Source organism: Hyperolius riggenbachi, chromosome 1 (genome assembly GCF_040937935.1).
Source record: "Hyperolius riggenbachi isolate aHypRig1 chromosome 1, aHypRig1.pri, whole genome shotgun sequence".
Lineage (NCBI taxonomy): Eukaryota > Metazoa > Chordata > Amphibia > Anura > Hyperoliidae > Hyperolius > Hyperolius riggenbachi.
The window spans coordinates 631,932,047-631,957,618 of NC_090646.1; the positions used below are offsets into that span (position 1 = coordinate 631,932,047).

General features: G+C 44.3%; 1 protein-coding gene across 4 annotated transcripts in view; it reads right to left on the minus strand.

Moving 5' to 3' along the window:
- Positions 1–12,261, minus strand: part of ADAMTS12 (ADAM metallopeptidase with thrombospondin type 1 motif 12) — a 244,707-nt gene extending 232,446 nt beyond the window's left edge. For all 4 annotated transcript variants that reach the window (XR_011023643.1, XM_068251244.1, XM_068251243.1 and 1 more), the window contains exon 1: positions 12,097–12,261. Coding sequence is in view for 3 of the 4 variants with exons in the window: in XM_068251244.1 (XP_068107345.1) it covers positions 12,097–12,234 (138 nt within the window). In the remaining variant the exon portion in view is untranslated. The remainder of the gene's footprint in view (positions 1–12,096) is intronic.
- Positions 12,262–25,572: the final 13,311 nt, after the last annotated feature.

The following is a 25,572-nucleotide window of genomic DNA, read 5'->3' on the forward strand; positions in this document are numbered from 1 at the left end:
TGTCAATCTCCTCTCTAAAGTCTCCACAAGGGCCTGCTGGTATTCTTCCATTTTGACCTGTCTGGCTCTTTCTTCAAGCAGTTTTGGAACATTGTGTTTGTACCGTGGATCCAGAAGGGTATAAACCCAGTAATTGGTGTTGTCCAGAATGCGCACAATGCGTGGGTCGCGTTCAATGCAGTCCTAGGCCGAAGAGGTCATAGCCTAGGGTCACAAAACCTGTTTACTTGGGCAATTTCAATGGTGGCGAGTCTGACGTACATAAATCGCAGCAATGGCCGTTAGCAACGTCTGAATCTCACTAAATGTCTCATGCAGGTAGAAGACATATTGTTAGACTTGGGCTCCAAAAATGGGTTCCCTACATCTCTGCAAACCAGAGTTACAAGGCTCCAAATTTGGTAAAATCCCCCATAGGATTTCATTGGGCCTCCTATTTACAGTTCCAAAATCTCACATCTTTTCAAAGGGCAATTACTCAGCAGTGGCAAATTTTCTAGCATTGTAGGGACCCTTAGGGGGAACATGACTGGTGAGTTTCGGGCCCCTAGGCCAAAGAGGTCATAGCCTAGGGTCACAAAAACCTGTTTATTTGGGCTATTTCAATGGTAGTGATGGTGACGTACAAAAATCGCAGCAATGGCCGTTAGCAAAGTCTGAATCTCACGAAATGTCTCATGCAGGTAGAAGACATATTGTTAGACTTGGATTCCAAAGATGGGGTCCCTACATCTCTGCAAACCAGAGTTACAGGGGTCCAAAATTGGTAAAATCCCCCACAGGCTTTCATTGGGCCTCCTATTTACCGTTCCAAAATCTCACACCATTTCAAAGGGCAATGGCTCAGCAGTGGCAAAACTCACCAGTCATGATCCCCCTAAGGGTCCCTACAATGCTAGAAAATTTGGTACTGCTGAGCCATTGCCCTTTGAAAAGATGTGAGATTTTGGAAAGTGAAATAGGGAGGCAATGAAATCCTATGGGGGATTTTACCAATTTTGGACCCCTGTAACTCTGGTTTGCAGAGATGTAGGGACCCCATCTTTGGAATCCAAGTCTAACAATATGTCTTCTACCTGCATGAGACATTTCGTGAGATTCAGACGTTGCTAACGGCCATTGCTGCGATTTATGTACGCCACCATCACTACCATTGAAATAGCCCAAATAAACAGTTTTTTTGTGACCCTAGGCTATGACCTCTTCGGCCTAGGGGCCCGAAACTCACCAGTCATGTTCCCCCTAAGGGTCCCTACAATGCTAGAAAATTTGGTACTGCTGAGCCATTGCCCTTTGAAAAGATGTGAGATTTTGGAAAGTGAAATAGGGAGGCAATGAAATCCTATGGGGGATTTTACCAATTTTGGACCCCTGTAACTCTGGTTTGCAGAGATGTAGGGACCCCATCTTTGGAATCCAAGTCTAACAATATGTCTTCTACCTGCATAAGACATTTCGTGAGATTCAGACTTTGCTAACGGCCATTGCTGCGATTTATGTACGCCACCATCACTACCATTGAAATAGCCCAAATAAACCGTTTTTTGTGACCCTAGGCTATGACCTCTTCGGCCTAGGGGCCCGAAACTCACCAGTCATGTTCCCCCTAAGGGTCCCTACAATGCTAGAAAATTTGGTACTGCTGAGCCATTGCCCTTTGAAAAGATGTGAGATTTTGGAAAGTGAAATAGGGAGGCAATGAAATCCTATGGGGGATTTTACCAATTTTGGACCCCTGTAACTCTGGTTTGCAGAGATGTAGGGACCCCATCTTTGGAATCCAAGTCTAACAATATGTCTTCTACCTGCATAAGACATTTCGTGAGATTCAGACTTTGCTAACGGCCATTGCTGCGATTTATGTACGTCACCATCACTACCATTGAAATAGCCCAAATAAACAGGTTTTTGTGACCCTAGGCTATGACCTCTTCGGCCTAGGGGCCCGAAACTCACCAGTCATGTTCCCCCTAAGGGTCCCTACAATGCTAGAAAATTTGGTACTGCTGAGCCATTGCCCTTTGAAAAGATGTGAGATTTTGGAAAGTGAAATAGGGAGGCAATAAAATCCTATGGGGGATTTTACCAATTTTGGACCCCTGTAACTCTGGTTTGCAGAGATGTAGGGACCCCATCTTTGGAATCCAAGTCTAACAATATGTCTTCTACCTGCATGAGACATTTCGTGAGATTCAGACGTTGCTAACGGCCATTGCTGCGATTTATGTACGTCACCATCACTACCATTGAAATAGCCCAAATAAACAGGTTTTTGTGACCCTAGGCTATGACCTCTTCGGCCTAGGGGCCCGAAACTCACCAGTCATGTTCCCCCTAAGGGTCCCTACAATGCTAGAAAATTTGGTACTGCTGAGCCATTGCCCTTTGAAAAAATGTGAGATTTTGGAAAGTGAAATAGGGAGGCAATGAAATCCTATGGGGGATTTTACCAATTTTGGACCCCTGTAACTCTGGTTTGCAGAGATGTAGGGACCCCATCTTTGGAATCCAAGTCTAACAATATGTCTTCTACCTGCATGAGACATTTTGTGTGATTCAGACGTTGCTAACGGCCATTGCTGCGATTTATGTACGCCACCATCACTACCATTGAAATAGCCCAAATAAACAGGTTTTTGTGACCCTAGGCTATGACCTCTTCGGCCTAGGGGCCCGAAACTCACCAGTCATGTTCCCCCTAAGGGTCCCTACAATGCTAGAAAATTTGGTACTGCTGAGCCATTGCCCTTTGAAAAGATGTGAGATTTTGGAAAGTGAAATAGGGAGGCAATGAAATCCTATGGGGGATTTTACCAATTTTGGACCCCTGTAACTCTGGTTTGCAGAGATGTAGGGACCCCATCTTTGGAATCCAAGTCTAACAATATGTCTTCTACCTGCATGAGACATTTCGTGAGATTCAGACTTTGCTAACGGCCATTGCTGCGATTTATGTACGTCACCATCACTACCATTGAAATAGCCCAAATAAACAGGTTTTTGTGACCCTAGGCTATGACCTCTTTGGCCTAGGGGCCCGAAACTCACCAGTCATGTTCCCCCTAAGGGTCCCTACAATGCTAGAAAATTTGCCACTGCTGAGTAATTGCCCTTTGAAAAGATGTGAGATTTTGGAACTGTAAATAGGAGGCCCAATGAAAGCCTATGGGGGATTTTACCAAATTTGGAGCCCTGTAACTCTGGTTTGCAGAGATGTAGGGAACCCATCTTTGGAGCCCAAGTCTAACAATATGTCTTCTACCTGCATGAGACATTTCGTGAGATTCAGACGTTGCTAACGGCCATTGCTGCGATTTATGTACGTCAGACTCGCCACCATTGAAATTGCCCAAATAAACAGGTTTTGTGACCCTAGGCTATGACCTCTTCGGCCTAGGACTGCATTGAACGCGACCCACGCATTGTGCGCATTCTGGACAACACCAATTACTGGGTTTATACCCTTCTGGATCCACGGTACAAACACAATGTTCCAAAACTGCTTGAAGAAAGAGCCAGACAGGTCAAAATGGAAGAATACCAGCAGGCCCTTGTGGAGACTTTAGAGAGGAGATTGACATCCTCCCCCTCCTCTAGCCAGTTGTACGCCGACAGACTGACTTCCGCAAACCCAGGACGACCAGGAGGGCAGCAAACAACACAAGCCGCAGCTAGTGCCCAAAAGGGAATGGTATCGGCAGTGTCCTTGGAGTGGGAAAATTTTCTGACACCCATGCAGCAGCACACAGAACAGCAAGCGTGCAGATCCACCTCCAACACCGATCGCCTGGAGAAGATGGTCAAGGACTACATGTCAGATGGCGTAGCTGTGTTGAACAATCCATCTGCACCCTTCAACTATTGGGTATCGAAGCTAGACACCTGGCACAAACTGGCAATGTACGCAATAGAGGTGCTGGCTTGCCCGGCAGCCAGCGTTATGTCGGAACGCTGTTTCAGTGCTGCCGGAGGCATCGTCACAGATCGGCAGCATATCCGCCTCTCCACAGAAAATGCAGACCGTCTGACTCAAATTAAAATGAATCAATCCTGGATTGGAAACGACTACGCAACACTCCCGGACCCCAACCAAGTAACATGAACAATGAACATCTGTGATGGGTTAGCGTTTCCGGTCCCTGTTTATTGAACCTCTCATCTGTATTACATTTATGACTGCATGGCGACAAAATGCAAATTGCTATCCGCACGCTTCTTGTCCTCATGCAAGGCCTGGGTTGTTGTGTCTCAAAGCGTGGCCTTCTCCTCCTGCGCCACCCTCCTCCTGTTCCATCACGTGTGCTGCTGCTGGGTTAGCGTTACCGGTCCCTTTTCCTGGAACCTCTTATATGTATTACATTTATGACTGCATGCCGACAAAAAGCATGTTACCTGTGCAAAGAAAACAGACATTTCCCGCATTTAAAAGACAGTTTTCCCTTTGAAACTTTAAAATCGATTTTCTCAAAAACTATAAGCTCTTTTTGCTAATTTTTTTTTCCTCTTGTACACACTCCCAAGGTGCACATACCCTGTAAATTTGGGGTATGTAGCATGTAAGGAGGCTTTACAAAGCACAAAAGTTCGGGTCCCCATTGACTTCCATTATGTTCGGAGTTCGGCCATGTTCGGCCCGAACCCGAACATCTAGATGTTCGCCCAACACTACACGTGACCCGTTCGGCCAATCACAGCGCTAGCCGAACGTTCGGGTAACGTTCGGCCATGCGCTCTTAGTTCGGCCATATGGCCGAACAGTTTGGCCGAACACCATCAGGTGTTCGGCCGAACCCGAACATCACCCGAACAGGGTGATGTTCTGCAGAACCCGAACAGTAGCGAACACTGTTCGCCCAACACTACCCTAGACTACGATACCGATACCACACGATACATACATAGACATAGGACTATGGTAGAGATTAGATTGTGAGCTCCTCTGAAGCACAGTTAAAGAGAAACCGTAACCAAGAATTTAACTTTATCGCAATCAGTAGCTGATACCTCCTTTCCCATGAGAAATCTTTTCCTTTTCTCAAACGGATTATCAGGAGGCTCTGTATGGCTAATATTGTGGTGAAACTCCGACAGTGTGATGTCAGGACCGTGGTCCTGACAGTTTCCTGTATGTGAAAACCTCATTGCATTGTGGGAAATAACAGCTGTTTACAGCTGTTTCCAACTGCCAAAAAAGCAATGGGCAAACACTGACTAAATCATTTATACATAATTATTGTAAAAATGAAGCACTTTTTTATTACATTATTTTTTCACTGGAGTTCCTCTTTAAAGCAGATCCAAGATGAAAAACTAACTATAAAAAGTAACTTGTCTATATATCTTATCTAAAGTTTAGATAGTTTACACAGCAAATATAGCTGCAAACAGCTTTAATAGAAAATTATTATTTCTTCCTGTGATACAATGACAGCAGCCATGTTGTCTGTAAACATTACACAGAGGCAGGCTTATCTGTATCTTGATCACTAAGCCTGTGAAAAAAACCTAATCCCCCTCCTCCCTCCTCCCCTCTGCTTCTGAAATCAATGGCTAGTAACACCTCCTCTTCCTCCTGCCCAGACTGAGCTCCCATAAGCCCTTGCTACTGCCAAGGCTCTCTGAAAACCTGTGGGTGTGGTTTATTTAGTTTATAGGGAATTAGAGTATTAAAACAAAAACGTATTTGGCTTGAGGAATGCCCTATAAACAATAGAAAAGGAAAACAATTATGCAATGAGTAAAAGTTCACCTCGGATCCACTTTAAGTGACAAGACAATATACTTTGTACAGAGTTGCGAAAGTTGTTGGCGTTATATAAATACTAAATAATAATAGTAAAAAATGATAAATCACCAGTACATTATTCTTCCTGCCACGGGCCTTGCCAGCCCATCATCCCCTCTCTCCAGGGGCATTGCTAGCCCCAAAGATCAGTGGCACATGGCCCGGATGTATTCTGTGGTGCCCTGGATGTCCCCCCGGCAGCGGGTGGTAGTACTCACCTCCGGCTGCTTGGTCTCCAGATTCTGCAGACTACTTCTCTTTCAGGCTTCTCCTCCTAGTGTCTGAGAATGAATAAGATGCTAGAGCTCCTAGCGTTTGATTCTCAGATGATAGGGGGAGAATAGCCAGCTACAGAGAATGTCTCCAGACTTGGAGAACGGATGGAGGAGATGAGTAGTTCCTCCTGCTGTGCTACTCTGCTAGGGGGTCAGGGGGAGGAACAGTGAGGGCACACACAACAATGCATGCTCCCTATGGAGGCTCCAGGCACCACAACTTCCAGCATGTCACCACAACACCCAGCATGCTCCATAGAAGTACCACAGCGCCCAGCATGGCCCCACAAAGCACCCAGTATGTCCCATAAGTTTAAGTGACACTGTCTATTTATGTGATATGCTGCATTTAATTTTTTTTTTTGGTATTAATGAACATCCAACATTTTACTGGGCAGGCCTACTTAGACCGCTGTTCAGTTCATGTAAATTTGGGCTCACCCATGACCACACTCATATTCTGGTCCATGGCCACAACCATTTTTCAGCTGGGGTGCCCAAAAGTGCCACGCTCCTGCTTTCTCTCTTCATACAGCAGAACAAGGGACTCTGCCATAGCAGAGCATTGTGTTTTCACAGCACTCATCTCGATCCTAAAGTGTCAGTTGGAACCAACATCAACGATAATGTCAAGTGACAAAAATTGCTCGTCTGTAGTCACTTTTCAGTCCATGAGTTACATAACATGGGTCTCAACTAGTAGAGGCTTCCAGATATGGGTAGGATCACCCGCTCACACTAAGGTACAAAAAAACCAACAAACTTTGAGGGCTGGTGCACACCGAGCGGCTTTTTGGGCGTTTTCAGATCCGCTTGCGGCTGCGGATCTGCTTGGTCAATGTATCTCAATAGGGTGGTGCACACCAGAGCGGCAGGCGTTTTGCAGAAACGAAAAATGCCTGGGTGAGGCATTTTTTGGATTTCGGATGCGTTTCTGCCTCAATGTTAAGTATAGGAAAAACGCAAACCGCTCTGAAAAACGCCTGTTCAGAGCGGTTTTGCAGGCGTTTTTGTTACAGAAGCTGTTCAGTAACAGCTTTACTGTAACAATATATGAAATCTACTATACTGAAAACCGCAGCAGCAATCCGCAAAACGCTAGCAAAACGCCTCATAAAAATAAAAAAAAGCGTTTAAAAATCTGCTAGCATTTTGCGGATCTGCTAGCGGGTTTTGGTGTGCACCAGCCCTCATAGTGTAAAACTGGCTTTATTGGATAGGAACAAGGTCTGCACTCACATGATGGTATGCACATGTAAACGGCAACAGACTTATTATTATATTCTACATACCGTATATAGAGACTTTATAGACTCATTGGACAGGGCAGAGTATCAGCTTTTACAATTTAACATTGTAATATCAATTTGTGTATTAGCATAACTGCACCGTGAAGAGCGAAAATGCCAATGTTTTTTTCGCATTAATTTTAACGAAAATAATGTAAAATTTGATTGAAATGTTACATTCCATTGAAAATAAGTTTTATTAAGTTCATTGTTTTTGTGAATTTTCTTGGAAAAAATAGTTGCGGTTAAAATACAATTTTTTTTTTCACGTTTTTGCAAAAAATTTCTCAAACCGAAATTAGGATTTTTGATGCAAAAATAACTTAAATAACAATAAATTTGCAAGCAACACTGAACTGCACATAGCCTGGTTGTAGCAAGTATCAGTAGTAGTACAAATACTAGGTATGGGGGCGCTAGTAGAAACATGTGAAAGATATGTACTTTAACTGCTAAAGTGGGCGGTATTGCCTTGGCGGAATTCCACAAAATTTTTAATTCGTATTGTGGACTCCGAACTGTTATTCAGAACACAAAATACGGACGCAAAACTTGAAATTTAAAACTCCAGAGAATCTGTTTGCTTATCTCTAAGGCTAGGTTCACAGTGGGCGTTCCCTGTGGAAGCAACGGATTGGGAAAGCGTGCGAGGAAAAACGATGCACAGTCAATGTTGCTATAGGTTGAGCATTACCGTGCAGCGAGCCACATTAGAGAGCAGCCTTTATGCTGTAGCGCAAGGCACCACTGTGAACCTAGGCTCACAAATGCTACAATACAGTATGTGGTTTGCCTTTATAGCAGTCACGTTATTCTGCACTCTGCAATGTGCGTACGTGAATTTCAGGCGCCATGGAAAATCGGGTGCAGGAACAGTACCGATAATAGACACAACAGTAAATCTACAGATACTCTACTATTTAAAGTGTTAATTTTCATTAGTAAAATACTGATATTTTGCTATAGCTAAATCATCTAGCCCTACTCTCACATAGAAAACTCCACAACCGATGCCTTAACCCCTTCCCCCGGCGGTGCCTAACCTAAGACCTCCCCCCGTTGGTGCCTAACCCTAAGACCCCCTGGTGGTGCATAATCCTAAGACCCCCCAGGTGGTGCCTAACCTTAAGTACCCCCTGGGAGTGCCTAACCCTAAAACCCGCCCACCCCTGTAGTGCCTAACCCTAAGACCCCCCCTGGTGGTGGCTTACCCTAAGGCCTCCCTACCCCCATAGTGCCAAACCCTAAGACCACCCTGGTGCCTAGCCCTAACCACCCTCCCTGCACAAACTCCCTTCCGAACACCTGACACTAACTGCCCCCCTCCTCACACAAACATCCTTCCTGATGCCTAAACCTCAGGGGTGCTCGGATACCATTTTTCACTATCTGGAACTAATTTGGATCCAGATACCCAGATATCCGACTCCACTATCCAGGATATCCGGCCGGATTTAGATATCTGGATAGAAAAAACGGAAGTGCCCTTTAAATTGCTTTAAAAACGTTTTTAAGGGTCAATGAGGCATGTAGCATCATTATTTTGCAAAGGGGAACATTAATTGATGGTTGTGGGGACTTAAAATCCCCCCCCCCAAAAAAAAATGGCTGTCAATTAACATCAGGCCTAGATTCCAGACAGCGGTCGTGCAGCCCGCATTGTGTCCAAGGTCCAACGTGCAAAGTGCCACGTGCAAACACCTGCAAAGTGCCATGTGCAAAGTGCCACGTGCAAACACCTGCAAAGTGCCATGTGCAAAGTGCAAAGTGCCACGTGCAAACACATGCAAAGTGCCAAGTGCAAAGTGCCACATGCAAACACGAGCAAAGTGCAACGTGCTAAAGTGCCAAGTGCAAAGTGCCATGTGCAAACACATGCAAAGTGCACTTTGCATGTGACACTTTGCACGTGGCACTTTGCACTTTGCATATGGCACTTTGCACGTGGCACTTTGCACGTGTTTGCACGTGGCACTTTGCACGTGTTTGCACTTTGCACATGTTTGCACGTGGCACTTTGCACGTGTTTGCACTTTGCATGTGGCACTTTGCACTTTGCACGTGTTTGCTCTTTGCACATGGCACTTTGCACTTGGCACGTGTTTGCACGTGGCACTTTGCACGTGTTTGCACTTTGCACGTGTTTGCACTTTGCACGTGGCACTTTGCATGTGTTTGCATGTGGCACTTTGCTCATGTTTGTACGTGGCACTTTGCAGTTTGCACGTGTTTGCACTTTGTACGTGGCACTTTGCACGTGTTTGCACGTGGCAGGCAGCAGCTTGCCTGGTGTGTACAGCACACACACAGACACATAGCAGCTGCAGCAGCACTGCAGCACACACTATAAATGTCACACTATGACATCAATCAAGCTAATGAACGATTTAACTATAGTATAGTAATAGTGAAGGGGTTCATCACTTAACAGCTTATCACTGTGTACAGCCCTTGGCCCAGCAGCACTGCAGCACACACTCTAACTGTCACACTATGAGACATCAATCAAGCTAATTAACGATTTAACTATAGAGTAGTGATAGTAGTAAAGGGGTTAATCAATGAACAGCTTTAGGTTTATAACTGTGTACAGCCCTTTGTAGGGAACCAGCACTGGAGCATGTCTCTCAGCGTGCATTCAGCAAGCCAGGACGACCTGTCTCATCATGGCAGCCCTCCTTATTATACAGGGGGGCTGGCCAGTGTTCCTTTCTGTGATTGGGTGCCAGGGCTTAGGCTGGGAGGCCTCTTATTATTATTATTATTATTTAGTATTTATATAGCGCCAACATATTACGCAGCGCTGTACAGTGTATACATATATCTTGTCACTAACTGTCCCTCAAAGGAGCTCACAATCTAATCCCTACCATTGCCATATGTCTATATTATGTAGTGTAAGTACTGTAGTCTAGGGCCAATTTTTTTAGAGGTAGCCAATTAACTTATCCGTATGTTTTTGGAATGTGGGAGGAAACCGGAGTGCCCGGAGGAAACCCACGCAGACACGGAGAGAACATACAAACTCTTTGCAGATAGTGCCCTGGCTGGGATTCGAACCAGGGACCCAGCGCTGCAAGGCGAGAGAGCTAACCACTACGCCACCGTGCTCTTATTGGCTCAATGAGGTCAGGTGGTGCCGGCCAGGGTTTCCCTCTGTGATTGGTTGCTAGGGCTTCTGCTGGGAGCCCTCTGATTGGCCCCAGGACCTCATTTCCTTAGTTACAGTATTTTGCATCCGGATATCCGCAGATATCCACGAATATCTGGATTATGCGCCCAGCTATTCACAGATAGCTATATCCAGATTTGGGCCCAGCTATCTGGAATCCGAATCCAGTTGGATAGGCCTAAAAAGTTCGGATATCCGGGTTACCCGGATATCCGGAATCCGGATGAGCACCCCTGCTAAACCTAAATGGTCCCCTGCACACAAAAAATCAGCAAAAAACAATAATTATTGGGTGGCGGCTTGCTAATATTTTCAATTAAAGTCTGTGGCGCTGCCTGATTTGTCCAGAAGCCACATGCACCTGATTTGCCTAATACTCTGCAGTGCACATCATATATAAGAATGTTTTATTTTTAACTTTAAAGTGTTTTTTTTACTAACGTTTCAAACTGTCAAAAATACAGGATAAACATAGCAGGAAGTGATATACGCGGATATAAAATCTGCTGCGAGAAACCTCTTTAGGACCTTCTCATTATGTAGAAACTGGGCCTGCTTAACACAAAGAGGCCAGTGCATATCTGCCATTTTATCTATAACTAGCCTAACAAGCCAAAGTTCAGGGTGTAGGTCCTGATCCTGGGTGTTCTTATGTAGCAGAACCAGATAATGAAGAAGAAAAAAATAAAGGAAAAAAAGAACAAAAGAAGAGAAGGAAGAGAACTGCTGCAGATGGGTTTTGCTGATCACAACACTTAAAGTATTCATTATTTCAGAAACAAAATATGATTCAAATAAGATAACAGATTAAATGCACAGTAATCTACATTGACCTTAGTCACAATGCTTGGTAGACTTGAATAGATAATTAGGGTTGATGGTCACTTTCTGCATTTTGTGTTTACATTAAATCTGTCCAGGATGGTCTGACTTTAATTATAAAAAAAATCTCCATGAATTTTAACCTCTTATTTCCCCCTCCGCTATAGTTAAAAAATAAAACATTTGTTAAAAAAATGTTAGTATTAAAAAAAGTCATAAATAGTTAAGTTAGGCACTCTGCTTTTTTAATATGTATGTCATGAGGGTATATTACCGTAATTTTAGTAAATAAGGGCTTGTAATTATTGACCAAACACACACACACAAAAAACCCAGAAAAAAATACAGTGACATTGCTTATTTTAAAACTATATGGGATGGAATTGGAGAAATAGTGTATTTTTTCTATTTTTTTTCCTTGTTCTTTATTTTCCCTGGTAAAATGCATAAAAAATAAAGTAGTTACTGAAAACAAGTATCACCCACAAAAAGCCTAATTTGTGGTGAAAAAAACAAGGTATAGATCATTTTGTTGTGATAAGTAGCAATAAAGTTATTGGTAAATAAAAAGAGCCCAGTAAGGTGAAAATTGCTCTGTCCATAAGGGGAAAAACCTTTAGTGGTGAGCTAGTTAAAGTAAAGTACATGCTCTAAGAAACACAAAATAAATACATCCTTCCCTATAGCTGATTGCAAAGCTACATTTAGGTTTGCTGAGTTCCTTTAATGGGCCACTTTATACACTGAACATACCATATTCATCACTGTAAAGATATAGGATTCAACACGGTCGCTGCCATGATATTCAATCATCTTGGTGTCGGCTACAACCAGCGTTTCCACCCATCGTTCTTTACTGATGGATCGCGGTGAAATCCTCCGGCTCTGCATGTACCTCCTCTCCCATCTCTCCCTCTGCCGCTCTTGCTGCAAGACAGACATGTAGCTATCTGAAAGACACAAATTGAATTGCTGAAATTGTAGTTTCTCTTTCTCGAGAATTTGTACTAATGGGCAATTTCAGTTCATACCATGTTATTTTCACATAAAACAAGCAATTGCAATGGATGTCAGTTTTTTACAGTGCATGCTGTAAATCCTGTTGTGTTCATACATTTGGCCTGTAGATGGTACTGTGCTACTTGTAAAATGTATATGATTATCTGTACTGTTTTGGGGGCGTTGGTTCCTGTCTTCTGCTAGCCCAGGAACACAAAGGAAAAAACTGCTTCATGCAGAGAGCTGGTGAATCTTAAGGTGGCCACACAAGATACAATAAAAAGATTTAAATTTACAGCAATTCGATAAATATGATCGGATCTCCCTAAAAAATCGAAAGCTTTTTTTTTCATTTTTTTTTTTTTAGATTTTTATCGATCCGGAATGCTGGAAATGTTTCTTTAGTTTTTCTAAAGACTGTGTGGTGTGTGTTAAGATGGCCACATACCATACAATTTTTTAAATATCTGTTCAATTTAAGAATTGCAATCAATTTTTATGACTGACTGTAACATTTCAAAAATATGACCAATGTACCACACGCATATGTTCAATTTTTCCCCAATTATGATAAAAATTATTGGAAACTGAGAAAATTGCTAGGGTGTGTATATTAATAAAATGACACACACCATACAATCTTTAGAAAAATTGAAGAAAAATTTCCAGCATTCCAGATCGATAAAAATCGGGGGGAAAAAAACCGGAAATCGAATTGGATTTTTCAGTCAAATGAAAAAAAAAGCTTTCGATTATTCGGTAAATCCAATCATATTTCTCGAATTGACGTAAAATCGGATCATTTTATTGTGTCGTGTGTGGCCACATTTAGGGTGTGTATAGTAATAAATTGACAATCTAGCAATTTTCTCAGCGTTTCCAATCATTTTGTATCATAACTGAGAAAATATACAGTATAGGTGTGTGGTACATTGGTCATATTTTTGAAATGTTACAGTCAGACAGAAAAATTGGTTGCAATTCTTGAATTGAACAGATACTTAAAAAATTGTATGGTGTTATCTTGCCTCTGTGACTACTGAACATAAAATGTCCTTATTTTAACATATTTTTAATCTGTTTAGTAAAAAATTACTTCACAAAAAGGCATTGAAAATAAACGTGGGGAAAAGAAAACCTGCAGGCCATTCACACTAGTCTTATTATTTTCTGCATGTGGTTTACCGTATGCACAAATCTGTGTTTATTTGTACCTGATTTTGAGGTTTTTGCATGCATTTGTATGCAGAAGCTTTACTGTGACTGGGTGGAGGCAAGATGGTCTTTCACAAGGAAAGTCAGTATCTGCATATGGCTTCCACAGCCAATATTTTTGGAATAAGGGCCCTTTTCCACTAGGTAAGGCAATCGCAATTGAGCTTCGTTATGATTGTGGTATCTTTAATTCCCATTACAGCTATTTTTCTGTGATCGGTTGGGTAAACGATCGCAACTGCACTGTGAGAAAACGCGGAAGCACTGCCGCATGCACTTCTGGCAAGGCGGCGGATTCCGCGTCCAGCGCGAGCACTGATGCATGTGCTCACTCGTCTTTGTGTCTGCCTGAACGAGGAGGAACCGCCGCATGCGCTGGTGGCATGGTGACGGATTCCGCGTGTAGCGCAGCTGGCATTTCGCAGCAAACTTCTGGTGTGGCTGGGAGCTGTAGTCCACATAGGTTTAGGTGGACACGCGCGTGCGCTGAGAGGAAGAGCTTTATGCCAGTCAGTGGGGGATCAGCTGACCAGGCTGGTCAGCTGACGCCAGAAAGAGTTTCCATTGGTCCAACACTTGGGGGAGGCGCTGGAGAGCGCTGAACTATATATACTGGTGGCTGGGCATTTGCTGGTTGTCTGCCGTTGCGATCACTACGTGGTAGCACTCAGACCTTGTCTGTATCTGTGTTATTAGATCAGTTTCCAAAGGTGTTGATGGCCAAGGATCTCACACCTTAGTCTAGGAATTCTGTTATCATCTGTGTTATGCTCTAGATCAGTTTCCAAGGTGTTGACGGCCAAGGAACTCACACCTTAGCTTAGACATTGTTGATTATTTGTTATGACCTTCTGCTTCCCTGACCATTCTTCTGATCTCTGATTTTGTACCTTGTCTCTCTGATTCTCTGTTGCCAAAACTCGGCTAGTCTCTGGATTCTGCATCTGCTTCCTGACTCTGTACTTTATCTGTCCGTGTGTTTACGACCTGGCTTGTCCGACCTCGAGAACTATCTCTCCTGATAGGAGATAGTTCACAGACCTGTCAGTGACACTTCTCCATTGGTGTCACTCACACTCTGGTCCTTCCCACTCTCAGCCTGGCTCCGCCCCTTGGGGAGCCTCAGGCCATTGGAAGGAATCTGTTCTTTAGGCAGTACCTCATACTGCCTTGCACCCTCTGTACGGGTGCTTTTCTCAAAGTATTACTGTTGCACCAAACACTCAGTTATTACTCAGGTGTCCAGAGGTTAGAGATATATCTGATTATCGGTGATACTGCAGATCATCAATAATTGGGTATATATCTGTATTCTCGGTGATACTGCAGATCACCGGTAATCAGATTCTCTCTGTGTTACACTGATCGTTACATGCACCAAACATTATGCAGACTGGCGACTTCGATTCAGGAAAAATGAATCACAAACGCCAAAAGGGCCGTGATCCACTTTTTGAAGTGAATCTCACCTTAGTGGAAGAGGGCCCTTACTGAAAAATGGAACCAACGCTTGTCACAGCAGATAACCTTCAATAATTAACTTCTTAATCTTTGGTTTGGACCAAGTTTAGCCAGGCTTGTGATGTAGGAAGAAATCCATAACTCTCCAATGGTTCCAATAAAACTTCCACCTTTACTTTTCAGGAAAAACAGGACAAAATGGCTGACGCGTTTCAGACAATGATGTCATCTGAAACGCGTCAGCGATTTTGTCTGTCCTGTTTTGCTAACAAATAAAAGTAGAAGTCGTGTTTCAGATAACATCAGTCCTGTTTTCTGAAGCACTCAAACAGCAAAGAAGCAATGAGAGGCAGCTTGAGATAAGGTTTTACTGCAGGAAAGTTCAAAAGGTCATTATTTCTGCTTTGTTTTATCAATTAAAAAACAGGGGGCCATATGCAATTCACTTTTCCTCCTGAGTTTTATCCTAGGTGATATGTTCACAACTTGTCATAAAATGCATTCTCAACCACCAGCAAGCAAGAAAATACTCTTTTTGATAGTACTTTTTTTTGAGATTTTCTAAAATGCTTGAAAGGTATTTTAAAGAAAATATAAAAATTATCTCATAGGAGAAAATTTCTGAAGAAATAGTTAATTGAATATGGGCCAGAGTGTGGTTTTAAAACTGCAACTGTGACAATATGATGCAGTGTTATAGGAAAATAAAAGCTATATAACTCAAAATAAAAACGTGAGACTCTTTTCTTTGTTACTAATGTTATTTACATTACATTATATCATAAGTTTTTTTTTTTTTTTTTTCAAGCTTCAGGTTTGCTTTAAGCCTTATACACACATAGAAGGCATATTGCTGGTCAAGGATTGAGACTCAATCTCTTGTCAGCAGGTGGCATTGCAGGGCCGAGGCTGAACAGATGCCTTGCTAGCCTGCAGGCTGGCCACTTGTTTTGTTGCTATGCGGGAGATGATGGAGCAGAGTGGTCTGTACACAAGTCAGAACACTTTATAGAAAACCGTGCAGAGATGTATCATACACCACATCAGAAAAATGCAGCTTACATAGAACAGAGAGTAACATAAAAAATACAGGAAATAACAATCCCATAAAGATCGTCATTTTACACGCAGGGACATCTTGTGTTGGTTTTACTATACTGCAGTTTTAGGTAATGTCATTAAATCTCTAACAGGAGGCGGGGCAGCGGCTGGCCGACGGAGCAGCGTGGGAGTGATGTCAGACAGTGGGCGGGGTGAGTGGGGAGAACATTGTTTTTGGTCGAATTGATCCCAGTCTAACCATGTAGCGTGTGCACAAGGCTTTACTTCATCCTCTGGTTGCCGCTGCAGGGTGGGCCAATCAGGTGTGACTATGTGACGCACAAAGCCAAAACAACAGTGTGTGCCAGGCTACAGGGGCGTAACTAGAAATCACTGGGCCCCCCTTTAAAACTTTGCATGCCCCCCCCCTTCACTTTCTGCACAGGTAAACTGAGAACCAATGTTATTCAATTGGCTAGTGAACACTTGAATGTGTTTTCTCCATGCAGATAAAACAGACAGCAGTGAAGCACTGCATGCATTTTCTCTATCAATTACATTAGTGTACTGATCCGCTCAGCTGTCTGCACAGACAGACAGCTGTTTGACCATTCCTTAAGTCTGAGGACTGCAGGTCTCTGGAAAAGAGACCTGTCTTTTCTTTGCAAGTTTCAGACCTGCTCTGCTGCTGAGGAATTTGCATACATTTGTTATGCAAATTGCCTAGCTGCCTCCTTTGAAGGCTGGCAGTATAAATACCATGTTCTCCCAGAAGCCTTTGCTGGTCATCCTCATAGTTTGTTACTGATGAACTCTCCTTGGGACTGCACTAGGCAGCTCTTCTAGTGCAGTCAGGTTGCATTATCTGTTTTGCCTGTACAGTCTTTGTGTCTCGATTGGCTTGTCGCCAGCGGCGGTCGAAAGGGAATCGTTCTGTCTGTCCAGGGGTGCTAACCAGAGCAGCGGTTGCTACTGGTAGACCCATCTGTTTATCTGTCTGGATCGCACTCGCCCTAGTGGTAGTGGCAGTGCCTCCTTCTGTATTCTACCTCAGGGGTGCTAACCAGCAGGGGCGTTGCTAGCCCCAAAGATTAGTGGCACGTGCCCCGGATCTATTCTGGGGTGCCACGGATGTCTTCAGGCAGAGTCAGCTGTGATGCCTCAATGGTGGGCATGCTGGAAGCTGTGGTGCATCAATCGGGGGTGTGCTGGGTGCCTCTTTGTGGGCATACTGGCTGCTGTGGTGCCATTCTGAGCACTGTGATGCCTTTATGGGGGCATGCAGGGAGCTGTGGTTTTTTTATGGAGGCATGCTAGGAGGGGGTCCACTAGAAGGTCGGGGAATGCTATGGGGGGAGTGGCAGCAGGCCAGCCCGCCCAGCAGAAAGCCAGACCAGCGAGCACAGAAGCCAGGTAACTCTGCCTAGCTATGTTTAAAGGGGAACTGAAGTAAGAGGTATACGGAGGCTGCCATATTTATTTCCTTTTACTCAACACCAGTTGCCTGGCAGCCCTGCTGGTCTATTTCTCTGCAGTAGTATCTGAATAACAAAATAAACAAGCATGCAGCTTGTCTTGTCAGATCTGACTTTAAAGTCTTAAACACCTGATCTGCTGCATGCTTGTTCAGGGGCTGTGGCTAATAGTATCAGAGGCAGAGGATCAGCAGGGCTGCCAGGCAACTGGTATTGCTTAAAAGGAAATAAACATGGCAGCCTCCATATACCTCTATCTTCAGTTCCCCTTTAAGTGATGCTGCCTATTTATGTGATATGCTGCATTTTTTTTTTATTGGAGAGGGGGCTTCATCCAACATTTTGCTGGGTGGTCCTTAGACCACTGTTAATTTCATGTAAATTTGGCTCCACCCATGACCACACCCACATTCTGGTAAGTGGCCACACCCATTTTCCAGCTGGAGTGCCCAAAAGTGCCCCGGATATCTTAGGAGCCTAGCAACGCCCCTGCTAACCAGAGCAGCGGTTGCTACTGGTAGCCCCATCTGTTTGTCTGTCTGGATCGCACTCGCTCTAGCGGTAGCAGCTGTGGTTCCTTCTGAACTCTGTCTGGGAGTGTAGGCCAGAGCTGCGGTTGCTGCTGGCTGCTCCTCCTCTCTGTCCTGTCTTGTACGGACGCTTGCTGTAGGCTCGGTGAGGTAACCGTTAGCAAGCGTTCGCGTTCTCTACCTTGTGTTTGTGTGTCATTGGTTAGTTAGGGTGGCACGCTTATCACTGGGCGCCTAACGTGCGGTGATCGTGCAGAAACGCGTTCACTGTTGCGAATGAGTGCGGTGTTCGCGTTTAGCTAGCGTTTGTTATTTTTCTTTATCTTCTCATTGTTGTTTGCTGTGCCTTTGCTACTCTCGTGCTCTGTTCTGTTCTGTTCTGCCTTCTGTCACTTCTGGCAACCGCATCTCTTGAGATTGCGTTCCTTTGTTTCTGCGGATGTGTGTTCGCCGTCGCTGGGTGGCGACTAGATTGGGGAACACACATTTAGTCTGTCTCTGTGCTCTCTCTCTTAGAGGGCTATCGTGCCCTACTTTGCCTTTATCTGTACAATTCCCATGTGGCATCTGTATCTGTGCAGAGGCTGTGCTCGTCTGCACGCCACAGCTCCATCTGCCGGTGGGAATTGCCCTCTACTGGTGCATTGCACCTAAGCTGGGTACTATCTATTATACGCTTGTGGAGGATTTCCGCTGTGTCAGCGCGCATCTTGTGCGCTGACCACGGACATAGAAACCCGCAATCGTTACAATTAGCTTCTGTGATAAAACGTACATGTTTTCACACATACAGACACACATGGTGTGCACAAAAAGGCATATAGAAAACCGACAGGTGAGAGTGTGCCCAGCCTCAGCTTATTACACTCACTCATGAGCCGAACTGGCTCTGCAGACTCCTCTGGCAGCATCACTACAGTACAGAACCCTTGGGGGGGGGGGGGGGATTGAGAGGGGGCTGGGCTTTGTACATAAGACCCTCCTGCACACTGAGTAGGGACTGTCTACAAATCTTTGTCTACGGCACTTTTGTGTGATTCGTTATCAGTGGCTGAGCTAGTCATTAGAACAATTGTGCGGAGAGCAGAAAGATTTCTTTATCTGTGCTCTTAGTTGTCAGTCTCTCAGGACAGAGAACAGAAACGTCTCCCCCCCACGGAGCCCCCTGCTGCTTCTGGGCCCCCCTGCACCTGCATCCCTTGCAGGGTCTATTGTTACGCACCTGGCATTTCTGGAGATCCCTGCATTGCTTAGCAACTTCATTAAAGCATGTTTTTTTTTTCTTCAGCGTAAAATTAATCAGTTAAATGATTTAATGACATGGGATTGAAGCTTATTAATTGACAATTGTGTAATATTTTCATGCAAGTCATTAGTATACCTTCATTATTACTCAAAGGAAGGGAAAATATTTATAAGCAGCTGTAAACATTTTCATACTATTCCCCAGTGACATCAAATAGACATTTTACAATGACAAATAGCTGAACAGCAAGTATACTTGAAGAACAGAACAGGCTGAGGATTTGCATATAAAATCTCCACAGCTCATGACCCCATTATGGAAGATAAATCAATAACAAACTCGGCTGTGGCTAAACATACTTTTCCTTTCTATTTGTTGTATTGTGTTTTGTTAACCTTCTAATAAAGGCAGTAAATTAGCAGAAGGTAATACCAAAATTGTCTCTTATCGTATGTTTACCATATGCTGATTGAATTTGACAAGCTTTATTATGAACATAGCAAGCGACAGTTCTCTCAGGGGAAACCTGCCGCCTGCTGTAGCTCTGAGGGGAGTTAAGGGCAGGTGCTTCAGAGGGCAGAATCTGATTGATTAGTCATTTTGTAGAAAAGACATGTCTGATAAACTACTCATCCACCAATATGTCAACACTGGCTGCGGACAACTAAAATAATAAACAAGTCTATATCCAAGAAACATACTGTAGTAAGCCTCATTACTGCTTCAAAATACACACATTTTAAGTATGAGAAGTACATGTTTGCTTTAAAGGAAACCCAAGGTGAAAATAAACTGACCAGATAAACAATCTTCCTACTCTTAAAAATAACTTTTTTTTTTAAATCCCAGCTATAATTTCTGTGTATTAGCTAAAAAACCCCATTAAGTTTAATGTTGTCTTTTAGTTTCCCAGAAGCTCAAACATAGGAACCATTGACCTTTTTTATTTATCCCATAAACTCAGAAGCTGTAATTCCTTATCAGTGAAGGTTAAGCTATATTCCCGGCTAGATCCCAACTGGAGAGAAACTGTCACTTGCATACCTGAATGTTTAACTCTTTCAGACAGAAAAAGAAAAAAAGTTGCACAGCCTACTTATTTGTATGTTTGGCAATGTACATACACTTGTCTATCTCATCATGTCACATGTCACCTCGGGTATACTTTAAACGGGTCTAGGTTACAATTTATTTGACACCACACTAGGGAGATTCTGGTGTCTCAAATTTTGTGCGTCCCCTGTGCTGTATCCCTACTGAACCAGGATCTCAAAGTATATACTAACCTTTTAGCACCCAAATGTGTCCTAGCTTTCCAATGTCTCTTTATGGTTAGAGATGTCCCGAACGGCTTGGCGGCGAACTTCGGTGGTTCGCGTTCGCCTGCCAAAGGCGAACTTAACTTTGACCCTCTACATCACAGTCAGCAGGCACATTGTTGCCAATCAGACTGCACTCACTGGTGGAGCCCCACCCCCCCTTATACAAGGCAAGGTCCTTGAGCCATTTGACTCACTCGTCTCACCTGGCTATCTGGGGTTCTCTTTGGACAACTGTTGAACACATAAGGCAAGGCCATGCCTGGCTACATATCCTTAAGCAGTGGCTGGATGGTGTAATGGTTAAGGGCTCTGCCTCTGACACAGGAGACCAGGGTTCGAATCTCGGCTCTGTCTGCTCAGTAAGCCAGCACCTATTCAGTAGGAGACCTTAGGCAAGTCTTCCTAATGCTGCTACTGCCTATAGAGCGTGCCCTAGTGGCTGCAGCTCTGGTGCTTTGAGTCCGCCAGGAGAAAAGTGTGATATGAATGTTATTTGTCTTGTCTAATTTTTCTCTTGGATTGAGCATAAATGGTACATGCTAGGCTAGTTTCAGCTAGTAGTGTTGGTGGTATAATAGATATGTTAGTTACCTACCATACACTGAGACCTGGGTTCAATTCCCAGCCACGGTATGTAAGCTGGCTTTTGAAATACTATAATTCTCTGGCAGATGAGACCCTCCTCCCTCCGGTAGGAGGGAGGAGGGAATAGGTAGAAAACCTATACATTCCGAGTGGTTTGGGTCACCCTGAGCTGCTTGATTACTCTGTTGTACTGGTTCAAGCCCTATCTCATACAGCTATATCAATCTCTGCCATGTACTGATGAGGAACAAAAACAGGCTGTCACATGTGCGTTTGATATACCTGTGTAAAATTTAAAGCTATAGGCTTGCTATACACCAGTGGCTCTGGATGCTTGCTTGGCTTACTAAGGGGAAAAAGGAATTATTTGCATATTTAGTAGCAGTGCATTGTGGGTAACCACAAATGTTCACTTATAGCTGAATAATTGCATACTAGCCAACCCGCGTCGTAGCATACGCCGCATCTATCTATCTAATAGAGTACGTGCCTCAACCTTGAAGCAAGAAGAAGTAGGCTTTCCATGAGAAAATGTATGCGTGCTCAAACACCAAGTTTAACCCTAGCAAGTCTGGCTTTGCAAATCCGGCCTAATTGGCTATTCATGAGGCAATGCTCATGCAAATATGCATTTGCTTTCGCATGCCAAACTATGCAGGGTCAAAAAACCAATACTGCAAAGTGCTCTCTCGCTGCCTGGGAACCACAGCGGCACCCCGGAGTGGGAGGCTGGGTGGCGCAGGCGCCCCCCCCCAAGCGTGGCCAGCGCTGGGGAGAGCCGTCCGCACTCACCTCCTAATATTAAAAACAGCCACTTACCTTAACGTCCATTGGGTTCTGCTACATGCGCATTAATTTTCTCATGGAAAGCATTTTGTGCAGTTTGTATCCTTTGGAGGCAGGTGGTGGATGGCTTGCTCCGGTGGTGTGAACCCTGGAGTAAGTGTGCCTGTCCCCCCCCCCCCCCTCTGGAGTGCTGTATGTGAGCCAGCCCTGAGCTCTTAAGCTCGGGGTGACCCATGCTTTTCTCCTTTCTCATGTGGTGCCCCCAAATTAATGCGCATGTAGCAGAACGCAATGGGCGTTAAGGTAAGTGCCTGTTTTTAATATTGGGAGGTGGGTGCAGACGGCTCTCCCCGGCGCTGGCCACACTTGGGGGGGGGTCGTCCACGCCACCCAGACTCCCCCTCCGGGGTGCCGCTGTGGTTTCCAGGCAGTGAGAGAGCCTGCGGTCCCCCAGTTGTATAAAAAGGGGGCATTGGGAATCCTCCCCGTGGCGCTCCTGGAGGCCTGGAGCACAGCAAAAACTGCTAGCAGATCCGCAAAATGCTAGCAGACTTTGAAACACTTTTTCTTATTTTTCTGTAGCATTTCACCTAGCATTTTGCGGTTTTGTAAAGCGTTTTTGGTGTAATAGATTTCATATATTGTTACAGTAAAGCTGTTACTGAACAGCTTCTGTAACAAAAACGCCTGCAAAACCGCTCTGAACTGCCGTTTTTCAGAGCGGTTTGCGTTTTTCCTATACTTTACATTGGAGGCAGAAACGCCTCCGCAATCCAAAAAATGCCTCACCTCGGGAGTATGCGTTTCAGCAAAACGCTTCCCGCTCTGGTGTGCACCAGCCCATTGAAATACATTACCCAAGCGTATCCGCAGCCGCAAGTGGATCGCAAAACGCTGCCGAACCGCTCTGGTGTGCACTAAGCCGGATAGTGCTAATGTAGCATGTAGCAGGGTGACTGCTTTGTGGTATTGGTTTGTGCATGCATTTGCATGAGCATTGCCTCATGAATAGCCATTAATGTCAGACTTGCTAGGGTAAGGCCTCTTTTCCATGGACTGTGAATAGGCAGTGAAATGGTTCTCAAACTCTCACAACTGCTCACTGCTGCCTGGTAACTGCTCACTGCTGCCTGGTAACTGCTTGCTGCTGCCTGGTAACTGCTTGCTGCTGCCTGGTAACCTCTTGCTGCTGCCTGGTAACTGCTTGCTGCTGCCTGGTATCTGCTCACTGCTGCCTGGTAACTGCTTGTTGCTGCCTGGTAACTGCTTGTTGCTGCCTGGTAACTGCTTGTTGCTGCCTGGTAACTGCTTGTTGCTGCCTGGTATCTGCTCACTGCTGCCTGGTAACTGCTTGCTGCTGCCTGGTAACTGCTTGTTGCTGCCTGGTATCTGCTCACTGCTGCCTGGTAACTGCTTGCTGCTGCCTGGTAACTGCTTGTTGCTGCCTGGTATCTGCTCACTGCTGACTGATAACTGCTTGCTGCTGCCTGGTAACTGCTTGTTGCTGCCTGGTATCTGCTCACTGCTGCCTGGTAACTGCTTGCTGAGCACACAGCTCAACAGTCCGTGTAAAATAGGCCTTAAACTTGGTGTTTGAGCACGCATACATTTTCTCATGCAAAGTACTTCTTCTTCTTGTTTGAAGGTTGAGGCACTTAGTCTATTATATATATATATTTCTTTCTGTTTTAGGAAGGCAAATTACACCAAGCTTTGATTTTTTTAGTAGGAGGTCTTTTTGATCCCTTTTATCCACCCATACATTCCGAGTGGTTTGGGTCACCCTGAGCTGCTTGGTTACTCTGTTGTACTGGTCCAAGCCCTATCTCATACATCCATATCAATCCCTGCCATGTACTGATGAGGCCCAAAAGTCTGAAACAGGCTGTCTACATGTGAGTTTGATATGACTGTGTAAAATTTAAAGCTATATGCTTGCTTTACACCAGCGGCTCTGGATGCTTGCTTGGCTTACCAAGGGGGAAAAGGGGTAATTTTCATATTTAGTAGCAGTGCATTGTTGGTAACCACAAATGTTCACTTTTAGCTGAATTATTGCAGATTTCCTTCTGTTTTAAAAAGGCAAATTACACCAATACAATGTGCGGCATTGCAGGAAGTGACGACAGTGGAACGCACGATGGAACACGGAAGAGGTGAGTCATCCCCGCCCGCTGCCTCTTACTAATAGCAGGAGGGGGGGGCACATGAGGGACCCAGGTGAGGGGGGGGGGTTCCTGCTGAGCTTAAGCTGGAGGTAGAGCACACATGGGGGACCCAGTTGAGGGGGGGTCCAACCCCCCTCCCCACCGCTGTGCCCAATACCCCCTTTCCTGCCCTCTACCCTCTTATGCGGCGTATGCTACACCGCGGGTCGGCTAGTTTAAAAAAATATAGTAATATACTCTCTTGACATGCATATTAAAAAAGTTCAGACCCTTAGGTACTGTAACTATTTATGTTGGTTTGTTTTTTTAATTGTAATTTTTTTTTTATTAAAAAATGTATTTGGGTAATTTTTGGTGTCGGAGGTTTACCACATGGTGACATTTTTACTGCTGACAGGTGATGTCAGTGGAAGGAGATACTGCTTGCTTTTTTGGCAGTTGGACCCAGCTGTGAGCAGCTGTTATTTCCCACAATGCAATGAGGTTCACAGACCGGAAACTACTGTGGGAGGGGTTCACCACAACACAGAGCCTCCTGATGATCTGTTTGAGAAAAGAAAAAGATTTCTCATGGGAAAGGGGGTATCAGCTACTGATTGCGAGGAAGTTCAGTTCTTGGTTACGGTTTCTCTTTAATAGTCTGCTGCCCATGGCCTGCAACTTCTGAATTCAGTTTACAAGTCAATAGCTCTGTATATTGAGGCGGCAGCATTACTGTCTCAGAGTCCCCTAATGAAATGTTGTTTCCTGCCTCACAGAGCCTTCCTAGAGCTGACAGCAATATACATACACATGATATTGCTGCCTTAATGAGATGACTCCTACATGAAATGCCAGATGCCAGGGCTTTTCATATGTCTCTCTCTCCCTATAAAGCAGATTAGATGGACAGCGTTCAATATATCCCCTGGTTTCCAATAACAACAGTGAAGGGAAAAAAACTCATGGTCACCTGCTGTGTACCACAAACTCAATACAGCTAATGAATGAATCATCATTGAGGCTTAACTCACAAATGTAAGTGTGATATACAGTTATTTATTTCTTTGATACAATATTTAGATGTTTACTATATGCCCCCGTGGTGCCCCTCGGGAGCCCTGGAAATAGTGAACGGGAACATGGTTCCCGATCACCGATCTGTGTCCCCGCAGAAAAACCGAAGCGCTCTTAGAAGAGGCTTCAGTCTTTCTGCACATCAAAATTTCCGCATCACCCTTGTGCTTCCACTTAGCGAGAAGCACGAGGAGGGAAAAAAAAAACTGAAGGTGGCCATCTTGTGGCTAAATAGTAAAACTACATCTACATATTTTTTACATTACAATTTACACATATAACAACATTAAAAAATTAACTGTTTATTTCCCACACCAAAATATTACCCAAATAAAATTGTTAATG